The sequence below is a fragment of the Lonchura striata genome, chromosome 1A, assembly GCF_050655825.1.
Source record: "Lonchura striata isolate lonStrDom1 chromosome 1A, ASM5065582v1, whole genome shotgun sequence".
In the NCBI taxonomy this organism is placed as follows: domain Eukaryota; kingdom Metazoa; phylum Chordata; class Aves; order Passeriformes; family Estrildidae; genus Lonchura; species Lonchura striata.
In genome coordinates this window covers 23,317,868-23,337,298 of record NC_140741.1, presented here as the reverse complement: position 1 = coordinate 23,337,298, position 19,431 = coordinate 23,317,868, and the positions used below count along the sequence as shown (strand labels likewise).

Below are 19,431 nucleotides of genomic sequence, written 5' to 3'. Positions count from 1 at the left end.
ATAATAGATTATATCCCTCTGTCATTGTGCACAGATGATATAAATACACACCTGAAAATGTCTTCCTTATGGAGACTTAATAGAAAAAACCCTACCAAAAAAGTCTATTTTAAATTTGAAGTAAAAATAGAAGTAATTAAACCCAGCACCTACTGAATTGTAAGCAATAAGTGTAAAAACATGCATCATTAATGATGATATGACCCATAAGAATAGCAGCCTTGCAAAGCCAAGCTCATATATCACTTTACTCCCTCCAGGAAATAAAGGATCCTGATCTCCAGGACCTGACTTTCTTAGATACCTCCTTGAAAATGCTGCTATCCAAGTGCTTAAATACAAACAGGTACACGGCCCAGCACCTCAGGAAACTGCACTCCTGGGTTTTCATAAGTTACATGGATGGCAGCTGGTGCAAATAGCGAAAGATTTATTTCCTATCTTGTGTTTTTAAGTATGTCCTTCTCAAATATTAAACATGCAAAACAAATGCACATGAAACAGCCTCAAACCCTGTTTTTAAATGAAATATCTACCTTCAAAATGCAAGAGACAAAGGCAAATCAAGCTGGGTTTATCACGGTGCCCTCTTCTGGCCCTTGAAAAAACAGTCGCCTTCTGTCCTCTGGCGTCTGCTTGGAAGAGGCATCACAAGGAGCTTCTGCTTGTGCAAATCGATTTATTTATTAAACTGGTGAGAAAAGTACCATCATAGACCATTCTAGATACTATACAAAACACGTTTAAAAATCCTTCAGTTATGTACGGGTTTATAAAAATAATTTACAACACTATTTTAGAAATTTCAGTAGAAATACAATAATTTGATACCAGGTAGGAATTTAGGCATGAGGATTCTGCCCACAGGGCTGGGGAATTCACCCCCTGTTCACGCTGCACTACTGAACTCCCAAGAACCACTTAATAAAAGTAATCCAAACCTTTCTGCTATAAGAGAGGGAAATGGAAAAACAGATCAAAAAACACATTCATCTCCATTACAAAGAGCCACTTTTGCCATTTCTTGACAAGTAAACATACAGCTTATCCAACACAGGAGGGATATTCAAGAAACTGGTATTCTCACTGAAACCTCTGTTTTAAAAGTATTGTTTTCTTAATTAAATATAAAACATAGCACACATGGAACTAAGTAGAATTTTAGACCCAATCTATGCAACAGATTTTTCACTACTGGTTTTTGGAGTTTGGCTGGAGGGTTTGGTTAGTTGGTTGTTTTGGGGGGGTGGTGTTGTTTGGTTGTGTAATTTTTTTTATTCTAAGGGCTCACTAATCTCCAGGAAATCTCAATACTTTTGTGTTCAAAGTGGCCAGTTTAGACCTGAAACAGTGCAGCTTATAACAGCTCACCTGGAAAGAAAGAAATTTACTCAAATGTAATGAAGCTGCACAGAGTTCTTGGAAGGGCAATTCATTCAACATTGGAATTCTGTCAGCTCCAAATCAGATTCATAATAATCACATTAGCCCCAGAGAGAGCTAAGATTATCACATCTGCATTATATGCATGATTTCAGGGAAGAAGCACAATAACATTCTGTATCAAAAGGCCTTAATAAATTATTTTCCTTTCTCACTGAGAAGAATGTTTTCACAAATAAGGCTCTCTAAATAAAAAGTCACAACAGAGCCAGTTTGGAAGGCAAGAAATATGTTATTTTAGGTGGCACTAAACCTTTTTCCAGGGCTATTTTCTTCCTCATGATCAAACATGTAGAACTTGCCCTCCATAGGCATGTGAGCTGTAAAGTGTATGCTCATGAGGAGACCTTGCATTTGCTGTGTCATGACCCAGAACACAGGAACTATTTAATCTGATATAACTACCTGAACTTGGGGGGATTTTTCTGAGTTGGGAAGTTCTTTGTTCTGGAAAGAACTAGAAGGGAATGTTCAGGAAAGAAACTAGAGGGGAATAAATCCAAACCAAGACAGTTGTTGTCCAGCTGTGCTAGCAGTTCTTCCATCACTGCCCACCAGACAATGCCGGCTTCAGGCTATGACTTCATGGAGGCATTCATTAAATGCCCTGCTAATCACCAACTTGACAGCCAAGATTCCCATCACATTGCTAATTGCCAGCCAGGCACCACAAGTGACCAACTCCCACAGAGCTCTTCTCCTTAGGATGATGGAAGGTCCAGGTTAAGATCTACACTTTTCTGCAGGTGTCCAAGAGCGACTCCTCCCAAAACCTTTATTCAGAACTGCAGGAGTCAGACACTGTGATGAAAGTCAGTCTCTGGCAATAGCAAGGATGGGGGAATTTAACCTCAGCATCCACTCACAGCGATGCTTTCACCAGAACGCTTCGTCACGGACAGGGTGGTGAATACCTTGAGACAAAGAAGAAAGAATACTCTTAGCATGGCTAAATTATTTTTTTTCCTGCAAGATTAATTTGGCCATGATGCTTAAAACAGCAGCCATTTCTTAAAGTAAGAAAATAACAATAAAAATCATACATTTAAAATCCTTGCCATTAAACAGCACAAACACATACAAACAACTTTTGTTCTCTTCATTTAGCTTATGTTCTTCCTTTTACAGTGGAAAAGAAAGAATTGAGGAAGTCACATGGCTTTATACCACCTCTCATCTTAATGCTCCTAAGCTTTTACAGTGGGAACAAGCTCAGCAATAATAAACTCCTGTACACCTAATGAATAAGTGTCTTTATGGCTCAAAGAAAACTTCTTTGTTTGTGAAAGTGAAGTTAACTCAAGGCCTGGCCATTTGGAGAGAATTTTGCCTTTGTGCCTTTCTAGACATTATAGAAATGTGGAAGTGATTGCTGATGAAGGTATTATGTATGGGATTTGTGTCGTCTTGACAATAACTATGGAAACACTTAGTAAAACTAGTTCGAAAAATTCCAGTCCTTACTGCTTTCAAGTCACATTAAAGAAAATAACATATATATATATATATATATATATATATATATATATATATATAATTCCTAAATAATTACTGTAAAATTAACAGATTAAAATTTGGGAAGGAAAAGTCTACAAAAATTTGCTTAATACTGGTACTTTACTTTCCAATTAATTGCGTGATTTTGCATACGTATAATACAGAAAGGAAAAAAGGAAATCAAAACCACTGCTATCTAAATGCTTCAAAGTTGCAATAATTAGTTATCATCAAAGCCATCTCTCAGGAAGAATAAACTTAGCACAGAATAAAGTACATGCACATTTCAGCTATGCAAATAACGCTGAAGTATCTAAAGATAATGGGGATCAGAAAGACCTCTATTTCTCTAGTAGAAGCTTTGCTGCATTAAGGCTGCTAGCAGCTCTTCAGAGGACAACATCAATAAATGATAAAACTCTTCCACTTTCTATAAGCACGTAAAGCATTATACACAAATCAGGAAGACAAATGCGTGTCTAATATACATGGCATAAGAACAGTGACTTATCTAAAATATAGTGCATGTCTTGAGAGAGGGGTTTGTAGATTTTATTTCTGATCCACAGCCTGACACCATATGGGAGTCTTCATTTATTGTTATTTCATTTCAAAAGACCAAGATAAAAAAGCACAAAATTTATCTGCTTTCCTCCTGGTCAGACTGCAAGCTCCAGGTGTGGGAGGGGACCACACTGCTCCCTAGTAAGCCAGGTGGAGTAATTTGATAATTGTTGGAAACATGTATTTTTGGATGGAATTTGTTACTTAAGACAAATCTTAGATCCAATGGCTGGAAAGCCATCATTAGCTACCTGGAAGAATCATCCCAGCTTTCAGAAGACAATTTCTCTTAATCACAGATGATCAATAGTACCCCCTTAATTTCAGGCAGCACAGTGCAGTTGAGGCTGAGATGTAATTTTCTGTCATGCTGAGCTCCTACCAGTTCTGTGCTTGCAGTTATTTGGACTTAACCTTGCAAGAAATTCCATTCTGAGCTCCTGTTTTCTGCAGAATAAAATGCTGCTCCAAGGAGAGAAGGGAAATCTGGTGCTAATTTGTAAGCAGTGAGAATGGGACCCTTGGTCTAAAGGTTTTCTTCAAGTGGAATAAAACCATGTTTCACAGGAGACTTAACAATTAATTAGCACTAGTGCCAGTGAAGATGTCAGCACTTGACCCTGTAACACTGCCCCTTTCCTGTTCAAATCAGACTTCATTTTCTTTAACTTTTACAGGGATGTAACAAAAATAACAGTGATATTATCCATTGTTCTATGCATGCAATGCGCTCATTCCTCACAAGTCCTGGTCTTCAAGCATTTTTCTAATCAAAGAGTGCCATCTTGCACTTTGATTTTTGTGTACTGCTCAAGAGATTAAATTAAGTAAAAGCATAAAAAACCCTTTTGAAGACTGTCACTAAAAATGATCGCTGTTCCCTGGAGATTTTAAATGGCATATTTCTCCTGAGCCAATTTCTTCCTCCCCCACTCAAACAAATATGATTATCTGAAATTACCTCCCTGAATTATGTCTAATCATCATTCTATTCAGTTTCAATTTTAGCAGCTCAGATGTCCAGAATAAATTATGACTCTCATCCTCTCTTCGCACTGCATATGCTAATACCCCACTTGAGTTCACAGGTTTGAATGCCTCCCTCCCTCAGAGATCCCCCTCCACAGAGCCCCTGGGAAGATAAGGACCTGCTAGCCCCCTTCCAGGGCCTGCAAGAATGCCATTAGATGGTGCTACAAAGAACAGAATCTGTATTGTGGATGCTTTGTAGAGGATTCAGATTGCTAGCAGTCTGTTAATGGAGTCCTTATTATACTGCTTTTACTAAGCCACCTCGAAATTAGGAAAGAAGAGAGGCAGATGTCACTTCTGCAGAGGAGCATTCTGATGCTCTCTTGTACTGCTTTACTTCTAACACAACCAGAGACTCTTATAAAGAGTTACACAGGTCATAAACAGGCTTTCAGGGATCCCCAGCTAATATAGGCTGGTCCTAATGCTGCTAAAATCAATCACTGATTTACATCTGGGAGGAGCTGTCCCACACCTGCTAGAGAAAATGGAGCTCTTCATTAAAGAGGAACAGCAAGACAAAAAGAAGAAGAAATATTTGTGTGGCTTCATTAATTGAAGGCCTACAGGATAAAGAAAACATCTTTAAGAGGAGAGAGTTTAATAGAAAAATTGTCATGTAGCTGGTCCCCTTCCCCAGCACCAGTTTGTAAGCCTATTTTGAGTACACTAATCTAGCTTTGACAACCACTTTAGCAGAAATAGTATTTGAAGCCTTCATAATCTTGAGTGGGATAAAAATTCTATACTTCCCAGTAGAGAGAAAACTGAATTACGGGAAGCCATAAATTTCTTTAAAATGAACAGAATTAAAAAGACAAAAAAAAAAAAAAATCCCCAGATTAAGCCTGAGTTAGAATTCTAAATATTAAAACCAGATAATTTCCTCTCCTTTCCTCTCCATTACCTTCCTGCAAATTTGGACCTCTTTAATAGAGCTCTGTTATTCAGATTTCCAACACCTTACCCCAGAATGGCATGAAAGCTGGGCTTTGAGGTGACTTTGTATACAAACCTCTGCACAGACAGGATGAATTCCTACAGTGTTGTCCAGCTGTTCTTTTGTCAACCCACATTTAATAGCAGCTGCAAACCCTTGGGTGATTTCTCCAGCATTTGGACCAAGGACATGGAAACCAATGACTCTCTCCTAAATGCCAAAGACAATCAAATGCAAACACAGTCATGAATTCAGCTCTCTTAAACGACGTGTAAAGTTTTCTTATTCAGAGTATATAATTTAATCAGTTCACAAAACATATCACAAACTAATGTAACCACTAAAATGTGAACTATCATTAGCACCAACAGATGTGAGATGGTGTAATTTTGTTCTCTCTCTCCAAAGATTCAATTAGGAACTCAGCTTTCTTACAAAGTTTTGTACAGGAGTACATGAAGAGCATGCAAATTTAACACACCCCATGGTCTGTGCTCAATTACACATTTCTGTGCTCTGAAATTTTATTCAGGTGAGTTATTCCACTCATGCCAACAGAACACTTGCCTAAGTAAAGGTGAATACCCTGCATTAAGATTTTCAGTAGGAGGGCCTGTGGTAGGCAGCTACAGGGTCCGTATCTGTTGAAGAATTTTCAGTTTGATAGTTGCTCACAGGAAAGGACCACAAGCTGAAGTTGTGGCCAACCAGACATGGCAAGAAGTCTGTTTTAACTGAACTGTCAATGATTCTTGTGGCAGTGTTGGCTTTCAGTGGGAGATAATACACTTAGAGACTGGCAAAAAAAACATCCAGTTACAAGGAAGGTATTGTTCACACTTCTCCTCTCTATACTCCTGTTCAATTGCAGAACACATCACACTGCACATACATCCTCAGAAAACACCCAGCAGAACAAGCTGTACTGACTTGACCTGCTTTTCTTAATGAGAGAAACATGAAAATTTAGCACGTGTCACCTGCTATGGGCTTTAGTGGCCTTCAGGGAATTCATCAGTTTTTGGTGAGCATAGATGTACCCCCGTTGAGTATCAAAAGTTATCTGCTCTTCCTGAGAAATATCACATACGTTTGCTATAGTGAATACTACTGAAAGGTTATTATTCTTTCAGTAAGTCTGAGGACTGAAATTTACCACAGGGTTTATTTAAATAAGAAAAGCTATAATTGGGTAATAAGTAAAATGGAATTATCCTTATTTTCCTTGAAAAATATTGACATATGTCAAAATAAAACCACAGCAATGAAACCAAAGCAATGAGAGCTTTAAACAGTTGCTGAACTATTTTTTTCCAGGGTAACTTTCAACACTACCTTTAGATGTTTAAACACATTTCAAATTTTCAGGACAAGAAGTGAAAATAAATTAATGAAACACTTTAAATCACCATTACACCTTTGCATTTTTTTAAGTGGCTCTGTATTAGAGCACAGCCAGAGGTTCTAAAATACCTTCCACACTACTGCAAACTCCACCAGAAAGAGGAGATGGGCAGGTTTGCAAATTTTACAAAATGCTGACTGGATGTTTAGAAAGACTGCAGGAAGATAAATCTGTATCTAAGAAAAATGAATATAGGTTAAGTAAGTTTTGGTTTTTTCTCATAGGACAGATAGCTATGCCACCATCTTAACAGGAATACATTTTAATAAAATATTACTCTTCAAAATAAGTTATATTTTTATAATCAACTACATTTTATTGAACAGGTGATGATCATTCTGAGATGGGCACACCAATTTTCTAACAAACTGCTAGCTTTGCTTTTGCTTGAGAAGGCATTGTACCTTTCCATGGCCAGGAAATTTGATCCTAGTCCAAGGATAATCCAGGCATTATCACCCTAAATGGGATTTGTGCAGGCAAGATACATTATCCTGTTAGAACAAGCTCAAGAGTTCTCTGAACACATGTGAATTTGGAGAGGTTACAAGTTGTAATGGCTTCTGAGAGACCTCAGTTTCAAAGAGAAGTCTCCCAGAAGAGAATGCCCAAGTGTAGGGAGGAGAGATAAACCAATAAAACTCCTGACTATTTTTACATGCATTGATTTGCTCACTTCTCAAAGTTAATGAACAGCCTTAAAGATCTCTACTTCTTATTTTACATATATGGAAGAAGTACCATATACAAATAGCAATGGCAGAATTTTGTATTTTACTGGGAGTTGGTTTTGTATACACAGAAATATGCATCACTATAAATATTTATTATACTTCAAAAGGTAGGCAAATTTAAATTAATTTTAACTTGTTAAAAACAACCTATTTATAGCTGTTGTATCATCAACAGTGTTATGATAAACATTTAGATATTGTTTTCCCAGGAAGGAAAGATGCACTTACGTTATCTTGAATATTGCAAATTATCTTTGCATAACATTTGTTGTTATCTCTGGATGGCACAGTCCACTCCAGTGGCCAGAAATAACTATGATACACCTGAAAAAAAACACAGATTAAAAAAGAGTTGTAAAATTTCCAAGCAGAGAACATGATCTTCCAAAAGCTGCCAGATTATCCTAAATAATGAGCTATGTACCCAGCATTTAGAACATCTGAAATCATTATGATACTCTTTTCTCTTAATGAATGCCAAAGACAGCAGTCTCTATAAACCGAGCACTAGTGCCATCCAATAATTAAAAAAAAAGAGAAGCCATAAGAATATTATACTTCCAAAACACAGTTCACCATGCTTTTATTAAATTACAAAATCACAAGTGACTCGATAGTCTTACTGAAGCTTGCAAAAAAAAAAAAAAGCCAATAAGGTGATACAGTAAAGAGGTCAGAATACACCAAATGAGCACTTAGCCAGAACACAAATTCTTCTGGGTGCACATATTAAAATATAAAATGCTTTGAAATTCAAAAGCACATTATTTTCCAGAATAAAGGGCCCAGTGTTTCACATATAACATCAAGAATTTCACTCAATAACAATAATTTGACTGAGTATATACAAACTTTGTGGGCAGGAAAGCATTTAAGCCTTTGCCTGTGGTCAGGTTAACAGTATTTTTCACACTGCCATTTTGAGTGGTATTTGCTTATTTTCCTCCAGAGTACAAATCAGAAAATGTCAGCTAAGAGGGGGACAAGTTCTCAGCTTCATGCACTACCACTTACCCGCTTATTTCTGTAAATAATGCTCCTCAGGTGATATTTGTAGGATATAAAAGTTCAGTTTATTGTGAGATTTCCTCCCCTTATGCTTTCTGTAGTGTGGTCAGTACAGCATTTTGGAAGAACAGCCTCAGGCACTAAGTGCTTATCTTTGTCTAATTTCACTCCTGACCAGCAATCCCAAGGAATGAAAAGGGATTACTCACATGAGTGAAATTAAGCACATACCTCTTTGTACAGTCAAAGTAAACAGGAAAAATTAGTGTAATATTTGGCTTTATAAAGTAAAAATTACTATGGTAAGGAATTTGCCATAATGTAGGTACAAAAGCTCCACTTTGTCATTAAAACCAGTGTATTGCTTCCAGTATATATCCAATTTAAAATTATCCTGAAGTATTTTCAGACACAAAGAAACCCTTTTTCTATTTTTTTAACCAAACATTCCACCTTTAAGCCCCTCTTTGCCAAAAATAGAACATATCTGCAATTAGAGCTATTGGAATTGAGAATTATTTTAATAACATGTCTAGGAACAGCCAAGGAAGACAAAAAATGTACCTAGTCACCTCCTGTCCTTACATCAGAGCACAAAATGCTGTTTTAATTTACTCTTAACATTATTTTAAGTTACAAATTGGAAAACTAAAACCCAGATGAAATTAAGGCATTTACCTCAATGTTTTCCTCCCCAAATTTCTCCACTGCGGTCTCTTCAGAGTACCCACAGGCTCCATACTCCAAAGGAGTAAATACAGTAGTTGGAACATTCACATAGTCACACTGGATGGCATTCAAAACAAAACAAAAACCCACACAACATCAGTAATAAAATCAGCATACAGCAGTCTGAAACACAGCAAGAAAAGCTTGATTATTCACAATTCTGAAAACTCTTTTAGTTTTTAAAATTTGTCTTAAATTAAGGTACAGTTTTGTGTTTGTTCATTCCAGAAGGTGTTAATTAGAGCAAGAACAAAAAGACAGTTTAAAGCCACACTAACATTAGTATGCATTGATTAAGTGGAAAGGGAAATTCAGTGCCCCATTTTAAAAACATACCAGATCACAGGCCAGATTGGAGATAAAATTTGCCTATTCAACCACATCTACAAAGCATACTCTTTTTAGTTGGAGATGCTGCAAGGGCACCACTACCATTCAAAACTCATTTTTCATCAGCTGTGGCCCTAGGTGATGCCAAAATAACCAATGACATGTAGTACAGCCATGTGGGGACACAGTGAAAGCTTGTCACTTTTCCCAGTTTTGTATAATCTCCAAACTTTCTGAGGGCGCACTTCTTCTCAGCATCCAGATCCATTAGTGTAGATGTTAAACAGCACTGGACCCAAGTCCAAGCCTGTGGCACACCACCAGTGACTGGCCTTCAGCTGGTCTCTGGAATGCTGGTCACAGCCCTTTAAGCTTGTCTGTTCAGCCAGTTTTCAACCCACCCCACTGGCCACTTACCCAGCCTGCAATTCATCCCTTTGTCCAAGATAATTTTATGGAGACAGCATCAAAAGCCTTCACTGGACTCAAAATAAACAATCATCCCTTGCTCTTCCCATATACACCACATGAGTAATTCTGCAGACTAGCAGGCTGGTCAGCTCTATTTCATGTCTAGCAATTTTATTTTCTACATATTTCAATTCTAATTAATTTCCTTTGTGACTGGGGATTAATTAAGACGCTGACTACTGTTCTTGCCCCACCTATCCATAACACCTTCTTACATTTCAATCACCTTCTCCAGATTTGTTACAAAGGCAGTATAAGCCACACTCCCTTTTTTTTAAAGTAGTTACTCATTTCTTGGATTCACTAAATAAGAATGCTTCCTTTGGTAGCATAACAATTTTTGTACCTTAACAAACTTATCTGGCATAAAATGCAAATTAAGACATATCCATAGCATTGCAGCAATAAAAAAAATCTGGCTTCTACTACAGTTTCTTAAACCTTGCCTGGCTAATTCAATGACATTATGCACACTGATTCAGAATTCTGTTACTGCAGTACCTGCCAATGTAAAACAAACAACTCAATCAAGCTCTAAATCTGAACTTGCTGTGTTGAAGTTGCAGTTGAACTTACTATGAATACAGCAGACTCTGAAAGGGAGAAACCTTTATGGTCATGCCATATGGTTATAAAGGTGAGACAAGCACCCATATCAGTGTAGCAATTCTTTAAAGGCACTCTCCTTTCCTTCTGGTTTAAACATAAGGTGAAAATGACTACCCACATGGCTCCCATTTGAACAACCATAACCTGGCTGAAACCCAGAACTGCACTAGTACAAAACATGAACACTGAAACCACTAATTCAACTACTCAGGTATTAACATGTGCTGAGTTACTGGTACATCTGATCTCCCATTGTGTCCACTTCATTAAACTACAATTAGGACTTCATGTTATATTGAAAACATACAAGTGAGAAGTGAAAAAAAAAATTGTGAAATAACACTGAAAATTAAGACCATCACAAACTCATATTCCACTCTATTTAGAGACCATAGGTAGGTTTAGTAAACTGCCTTTCAATTGGTGTTAAAGCACTTAATAGGATGGAAAAGATTGCTGACTTTTAGCAAGGGCAATAGAATTTAAAACAAGTTAAATTATCTCTGTTAATTTCATTATCATTATACTCTGAGAGAAAACTAAACCCTCTTAATAAGAAAAGAAAGAGACTACTGCTTAATCCACAAGGTATTAATTTCATCCTACACAATTAGCTGAACACATCTGCAGTAATATCTTTGCCAGGGGAAAATTAAAATGATCATCAAAGCTAATCCTTAACATTCTACTGGGTTTTCCACAAGCAAGCAGACTTGCACTGTGCAATTAGAAGCAGTGACAGTGTTTTGTGGCAACTGGTTCCTTACCTTAGTGGTTGCCCCAGCATAAAGCCTTCGAACCAACAACCTTCCTGCCTGGATTGCCACTGGTGTGAGCTCCAGCTTGTCCTGCAGGATATCTCCAATAGCATGGATGTACGGCACATTGGTCTGCTCCTCATCATTGACAGGAATTTTTCCTGTTCTGCGATTGGAATTAACAAGAAAAAATATCTAAGTGTTCTGCTGTGAGGGCTGGAGGTGTAAATAACCTTGTCGGCTCCTTAGCTTTAAGAGAAAGAGACTTGTGTGTGAACTATGAGAGAATTCATATTCATAATCTTACAGTCTCAGGCATGAATATAAAATAAGGAAAATTTGACCAAAACTACAGGATTTCACACACTGGATAAGGAGGTAGCTTGAGAAGCTGCAGTTCATCTCCTGAATCACTGAGGTGAAGCATAAACCTCTTCCTGAAACATCCTCTACCACCAGTTGAGCTGGCACCTTTCAGGAATGACAGGAAGAGACATTCTCCCACTCCATTTGTAGGACAAAACAATTTTTCCACTACTGAAATTACAGTCCAGTGGCTGAAGCTGTTTATAGAAACTTATCCTTCAGGGTTCTACTCAGAGACAGGTTAAGCTGTTACACACCCTACCCAAGGGACAGCCAGCAAGCTTTTTAGCTGTAAGTGCACTGAGCTAATGGAAGCTTTTAATTATTAATATTTCCTACTTCATCAATAAATGAGATAGTGCAGTAATCACCAAAGGAAAACACATGTAACAGGGAAATCTAATCAGACAGACACAGAATTAGTCACACAGTTACTTGAGAGACTAGTGGCAATTCCTATGTTAAAAAACTAACTTCCTCAATTTTACACTTGTTTAAATTATACTTTTTATGCTAATAGCTTTATAGTTCATTCTGTTAAACTAGGAATAGGTGTCCAGACATTAGAAAGATGTGTACTGTTCTACAAGCCACAATCTGCCAATTTTGAGAGGACCAAAATTTCCACTAATTTGAAATATCCCCTTGACAACGTCAGTTACTGCATTCATATATAAAAACTCTGCGTTGGTCAAGGTCATGGTCCCTTGTCTTCTCTTCAAAGGGAAGATCTCTGAGGACCCACATGCCTCCAAGAAGCTTTAGTTATCAATATTGAAAATATTACTGATAGCTCCACTCCCTGGTGCGACAATCTCACTACATTAAACATCAAATACTCTTCTACAGAAGTCACAGATTATACCCAAGGGCTGCTTCAAGGCAAGAAATAAAACCCTCCAAACCTAAAACACATCAAGAACACCTGGGAGTTTAACAAACCTTAAACCTTGAACCTTATCTTTCAAAATAACGTATAGTAACTTTTACATTAAAATATAAATAGAAGTCACTGCTCTAAAAGCCTGTATGAACAAACAGAGTTTTGCTCCAAGAGATGATAAAAGCAAGGAGATGAGAAAAAAAGAGTACAAGGAACAACTGACAGACCCCAGAAAACCCTGTGACTGGAAGAAGTTAAGATAGACTTGTAAATCTAGAAAGAATGAAACAGACACTTTTTTCCCCCAGGAATTAGAAATTGACATTTCAGCAACAAAAAAGCAAACTACCATTACTGTGAGAGAAAATGCAGTTGTCTGCTACATGGTCTCCCATCCAAGTGTACAAGGGATAACTTTTCCCTCAAAGCTTTTGGGTGTCTCTGCACCACTACCGTTGTAACAGCACATGACACAAGCTCAGTAGTGAGTGGTACACTGACATCTGTCCTTACTTTTCATTGATAATCACTCCAGCTTTGCCCAAACCAATTCTTCTTGTGCATGGATCTCGTCCAATTGCCAGCAGCACCTGCAAAACAGCAATGCACATGAAATATTTTTAAAAACACAAAAGTGCACTTTCCTTTGGCTATTATCTCAAATATATACTAGAGATTAGTATCTAAGGCTTGGTCACAGTAAGGTGAATACATTTGTTGTGCACTGTACATTCATAGAGCTTAAGACAAACCATGTTACCACCATGACCTAAGTAGGTTTTAATGTTAAGATTAAAGACATGCAAATAGCTTTCCCTAGAAGAACACCCCAAGAATATTCTAAACCAATCAGTTAGGGAGAGATTCTTTATTTCCTTCCAGTTTTACACCAAGGTATTATCCTGTATCCTTACCAGAGCAAATGACCTCAAAAAGCTCCATAAAGAAAGGGCTCTTTAGGAAAGAAACTCAGATGCTTAAGCAAATAAAAAATAAAACAAAATAGTATTTTTTTTAATCTGAAAATATAATTTACTTATATAGGCTCTCAGCCAATAACTGTCAAAGAATATTATTTTTTTAATATTATTTGTTTGAACATTTATTCAGGCCAAAATTCCATCCTATCAACTCTGCTACCTTAACAAATCATGCTCCAGCTTTTGCTATCACAAAGGGAAATTGCTACATGCTTTGTAGTCTTGGACAACTGCCCAGATAACTGCATAATGCTTCTCATATTATGACAACTAAGAACAGTCCTGAAGAAATCCCAAGATCTTCTTCAAGTCTTACAGATGATCAAACACACCACATTTTCAGAGCTAAAGGTCTTAAAATGCAGCACACACAGCTCATAGCTTCTATGAGGAGTGACAGCATTTCAGTGATGATGTAGCAATAAGAAACCAGAAGTTTCCTTAATAAAAGGATGGTATTGATTTCCTTGCTAATGAGCTTTCACTATTATGGACTAGAAAAGCCCCAGTATTACAGCCCTGTGCAATAGCTCTGCTGTCATTGTTAAACTGTCTCACAGTGTTGGCTCTCAGAGGCACTGAGGTGTGTCCTTGTTAGGGGATGACTGATGCAGTGTACAGGTAAATGAGGTCACTGCATGCAGTATTTGCAGTGTGAAGTCTCAGGCTGGCAAATGCCTGTCTTTATGCATTTTGTGTGGTTCCAATTACTCTAGTCACATTTTTTTTTTCCTCCTTTCAGCATCAAAGCCTGTGAAAATGAGTGGAGTGAGCCAATCAAACATACAATACCACACCTGCACACTGCCATTTTACTGTTTTAAGTGTGCAATGAAGTTTCCTGACTGACTTGCCACAGGGCATTAGCTGTGTTTGTGAAGATGTGTCAAGAACAGCTCTTGAGATGACATGTCACTGGGTTGTTTAACCCCTGCGCAGACCATTGTTTTGTCCTAACTACAAAACGTGCCCTAATTACTATGAAAGCTATTATAAATCATTACTTATCATTTATTGCAAATATCCTACTAGGAAAAAATCCTGCAACTCATTCCACAGGACCAAGCTCATCTACACCTCTAAGCTAAGAAACAGGTTTCAAAAGCAAAGCAAAATGATTTGGCAAGGCAAAATAACCATTGACTTTGGGACTTTTATTTCCAGAATAATTATCTGCTGATTGTGTGCAATTAATATTGTAATTACTAAAATATTTTTTTAAAAATCTAAAGTGTAGATAAAAAACACCCCACAAAGTATCAACATTTAATGGAAAGCTATTTCACATTCTTCATGCATATAGACAGGACTCACAGTATTGTATGTCCCCTCAATTATTTGGTCCCCCGTTGTGGACTTGGCTGTAACTTTCAGTACTCCAGGAGTTCCTTCCTCAACCCGCTCAACCTACAACATTTTGGGGGTTGATTTGGTTAAAAAAAAATAAGTTTCAAATAAAAATACACAAATGTATACAAATGTATTTTTCCCCACCAAACATCATTGAGAGAGTTTTAACCATGATCTAAAACCAGGCACTTACTCTAAAGATTCTTGACATTTCTACTTGCATATTTTATGTGATTTTTTTATGTTCCTGCATTTATTCTTATGACCAACACAACAAAATCTCATTTCTGTTTATAAAAGTGGACTGATGGTTAAGTTCTTATCCAAGCCCATCATATGACCCATTGTATTCACTGGGGACAGAGGAAGTGAGTAGGAAGGAAACTCTTTCAAGGCCTGGAAACACCATCAGATATTTTCTCTAAGTGCTGCCATCATTCCCTCCACCCATGGGAAGCCACTGTGATAGAAAACCCTCAGCAGTACAGAACAAGAGACATGTAAGTGTGCAACACTTAACATAGTAATGGGAAATTTACAGAAGAAAAAGTACTTTTCAACAACACCCTTGTTCCTACTTCATGTTCAATATTTAGAGACAAACAGAGCAAAGTTTCTGATGAAGATTTTGTCCTTTTTTTTTTTTTAATTTAGAAAAGCCAACTGTGTCATCCTAACAACCTCAAAGGATCACTGTGCTAAACTGCTTCTGTTCAAAGGCAGCATTATTTATAATAACTCATCTTCTGCCTTCAAAAGTCCCAACAAAAGGTTTTAATAAGCACAACAGGCATAACTTCAAACACAATGTCTCAAAGAGATGAGAAAACCTGCTAAAACCCTACCAAGCAACTTAAGCTGAAGGATATTCTCAATCAGAAACAGGGCCAAATATTTTATTCCCATTGAAATCAAAGACATTTTGTGAAGGGAGAGGGTAAAATACACAGAAGTGCATTTTGTGACTGTGGTGATGGACTGCTCATCAATAGATGCATCTGGAGGAGCCTGCTTTCCATTTAGTTGAAATTATCTGCTTCTAAACAGTTTCCTTCTTTCTCATTCCCCATTAGAGCTTACAAAAGGTAATGTCTGCAACGAAACCTAGATCACCATCCCTACATTTCATACAGCATGGGATTTATGCAACAAAAGCCTACATAAGAACTAAGTTCCTGGAAACATCCCTTTTGTCTCCTCACAGCAACTCTCATTCTGTGAGAGAGGCTCAGACCCACATTAGGAACTGACAAGAGCATTTTAAAATTTTTAAAGCTGCTCTTGATACTGTTAAGAGTGGAAATGAACAGTCTTCATTGAATTTAATGTTTTAATCCCCAGCAGCATGCTGGTTTAACATCAAATTGAAATTGCTTGATACATGATTTGCTATTTCAAAACAATTAAGGACTACTGTGAAAAAAAATAAAGAAAAATACTGTTTGCACCCTCTGAAGTCTTTGGTAGGGCAATTTTGCATTAGAAAAGCTCCAGAATTTCTTATCTAGTTTGAATTCCACCTGAATTTAACTATACATGTATGTAAGTAGCTGCATGAGTACTCTTACTGAATTCAACAAGAATTGAGCAAGTATTTAAGGACTCTGCCAAGTAAATGATATTTCAAGTATCATACTTCAAGTAAATGATACTCTGCCAAGTAAATGATACAGATGATACTTATAAAGCCCATTTATTTTTCTGGATAGTCCACTAATCCTCAGCATATAAAACAGTATTTGCTGGCTAAAAATTTTTAAATTGGCAATGATATATTGAATTGTTTGTGATGCATTGATCTTAGAGGAAATAATCTATCTGCTGAATTATAGGCCTGCAAGAAGAACCAGGACAAGCAGGTGTAACATTTTCAGTGTAACATATACTAACCCAACTAATTCTGCTAAAAACCAATGAATTTCATAATCTCACAGAATTTTCATATTAAGATTAAATTATACCTTTCAATTATACCAATTCAATTCAAGTTTCATGAAGTTACTTTAAAACAAAAATTTACCTGCTCTGTGTCAAAGCAGATACTATAATGAAAGTTCAAGTTTTGTATTAATTAAAATAATTTGCATTTTAAAACATTATGGTAGGTACATCCCAATCAGTTGTAGTCACTTTGAGCCTACCTTGATTGGCACAAACTGCCTAATGAACTTGACTCCATGTTCTGTCATATATTCACCAATTCTGTTTGCCATGTCCTGGTCAAATCCTCTTAAGAGAATGGACCTCACCATTACAGTGACATCTAATCCAAGACCTGCAAGAAATCCTGCACACTCCAAGGCAACATAGGAAGCTCCAACCACCAGGGTTCTCCCTGGACAGTAAGGCAGAGAGAAGAGGTCATCACTGGAGAAAAAAAAAAAAAAAAAAAAAAAGGGGAAAAAGGAAATTAGAGGCAGTCAGAAAAATGTACTGTGCTTTATATTTACCTGTTTTTTTCTGCAATAATAGAACTTTATTCCTTTTCTTGCTCACAAATAAAAAACCTGCTTAATTTTTTTGAAAGTTCATCTGGAATACAAAATCAGTGTATGACAGATGAAAAAGTTATATTTAAGAGTACACATTAAAAAAAAAAAAAAAAAGAAAAGGAGCATGAAAATTCTGAATTACCCCAAAAATGTGGAGAGTTTTTTTTAACAGAAATTTAGGACAAATTGTTGAAAAAGGTAGGTGTTTATTTTCCCTCCGAATCTTGCTTTAAATATTTTGCTGCAAATTTTAGCTCCTGAGAACTTCCACTAAAATGGAAGGGGTTCAGCTTTAAGATAAAATACCATCACCACTTTGAAGATTTATCCTTTTGCTAAAGCATTATACACAGTGCCAGATACTGTGGTTTCTCGTCTGTGTGTAACAGGCAATGTAAGAAGTATGAAATTATGGAAAACATGCTCTTTTGCCTGCTTTTCATTTCTTTCAACTGCTTCATCAAGCTACATCAGTTCTACCACACTTTGGACCTAGGCAATAAAACCCAGGCTTCTCCACAGAATCAGGATTCATGGAGGCACCACACTTACTCAGCAGACACATAGAGTCTGGCAATACAATTCTGCGAAAGTTTGACTCTAAAATAAGTGTCTCTTTTTTCAGGGTGATGGAATAAAATGTGATTGTGCAATTAAAGGCTGTAGCATAGCTCTGATAGCCCAAGGAACTCAGCGAAGATTACACAGACAGCCTCAATCTGATAGCCTAACTCAGGTATCTCCTGACTCCTCCATCTTGAAGCTACTTTAAAGCATCAATTTAGAGGCTGTATTATCTGTCATCTTTAATTTCATTACTACTTATTAAAAGGGAAACACCACATGGTGTTTTGGTTTCAGAGGAATTGTGGCAATTATTTATTTCATTGCTATAGGTTTGCCAGCCTGTAATTCCAATCTCTGTTTTTACAGCAAGTAACTTAAAAGTTGTTCTGATATGAAAACACATATTATCTTCATATAACATTTTTGCTTGGCATTAGCAATTAACCAGACACTCAAAACCAGTTTTTTCAGAAGTTGAATTACCTTCACCGAGTTGCTGGGGAAAAAATTGTGCTGAGTTTCAAGCCCTACCCTGATACATGACGACAGTTTCCTACCAACTTCATAACATCAGAAGCTGTGCTATTCCCACTTTCTCTAATATCTGAGTACAGAGTTTTCTTTCAAGCAGACTGTGCTTCTCAGTATGGGGAAGCATTTACACACAAGGAATGACTTTGTATTCCTCCTTGTTTTTACCTGCTAATGCAATATTCTTTGTCTCCAGGTATACCCAGGTAGCGTGGTCGTTCACCAGTGGCAATGATAAATCTCTCAGCTGTGTACAGCTTCTCAACTCCCTTTTTGTTCGTTGCCTGCATACAAAGTATTAGTGCAAAGTGAGTGTTTTGCAGTCCCACCACAGGAAAAATGATTCTATTTGAAAAGGATCTCTATTCATACAGCACTACAGGAAGACACAGCAAACAATGGCTATGGAGTACCTTAACTGTGTGTGGCCCAACAAATTCTCCATATGCATTCTCATACGTGACCTTCTTGTCTCTCAGTGCAACCCGATAGCCCCAGTTCAGTGAGCCAATGTAATTCTGAACAGATTCGGCCATGGTCATCCAGTTGTGTTTGACTGTCAGAAACAGAAGAGGAAGGTTCATCTTTTAATCTGAGTTTTTCTTTTTCCACAGCAAAATTGCTATTCTCAAAGTGATTATTTTCATGATCCAGTCTTACTGGGTTTGTCTTACTCCTGTTTTATTTCAGGGTAAATTGACTGAAATTCAAATAATTACATCAGCACAGATAACACGAGAGG

The 19,431-nt window shown here is 37.1% G+C and overlaps 1 protein-coding gene across 1 annotated transcript in view; it reads right to left on the bottom strand.

The window, feature by feature from the left end:
* Positions 1–665: 665 nt before the first annotated feature.
* The window catches only part of TXNRD1 (thioredoxin reductase 1), a 36,264-nt gene continuing 17,498 nt past the window's right edge, over positions 666–19,431 (bottom strand). The window contains exons 6-15 of the mRNA XM_021536678.2: positions 19,103–19,245; positions 18,858–18,973; positions 17,241–17,466; positions 15,064–15,156; positions 13,283–13,359; positions 11,530–11,686; positions 9,302–9,409; positions 7,844–7,939; positions 5,552–5,686; positions 666–2,357 (exon numbers count right to left, since the gene is read on the bottom strand). Of these exons, the coding sequence (XP_021392353.2) occupies positions 2,289–2,357; positions 5,552–5,686; positions 7,844–7,939; positions 9,302–9,409; positions 11,530–11,686; positions 13,283–13,359; positions 15,064–15,156; positions 17,241–17,466; positions 18,858–18,973; positions 19,103–19,245 (1,220 nt within the window). The 3' untranslated portion in view covers positions 666–2,288. The remainder of the gene's footprint in view (positions 2,358–5,551; positions 5,687–7,843; positions 7,940–9,301; positions 9,410–11,529; positions 11,687–13,282; positions 13,360–15,063; positions 15,157–17,240; positions 17,467–18,857; positions 18,974–19,102; positions 19,246–19,431) is intronic.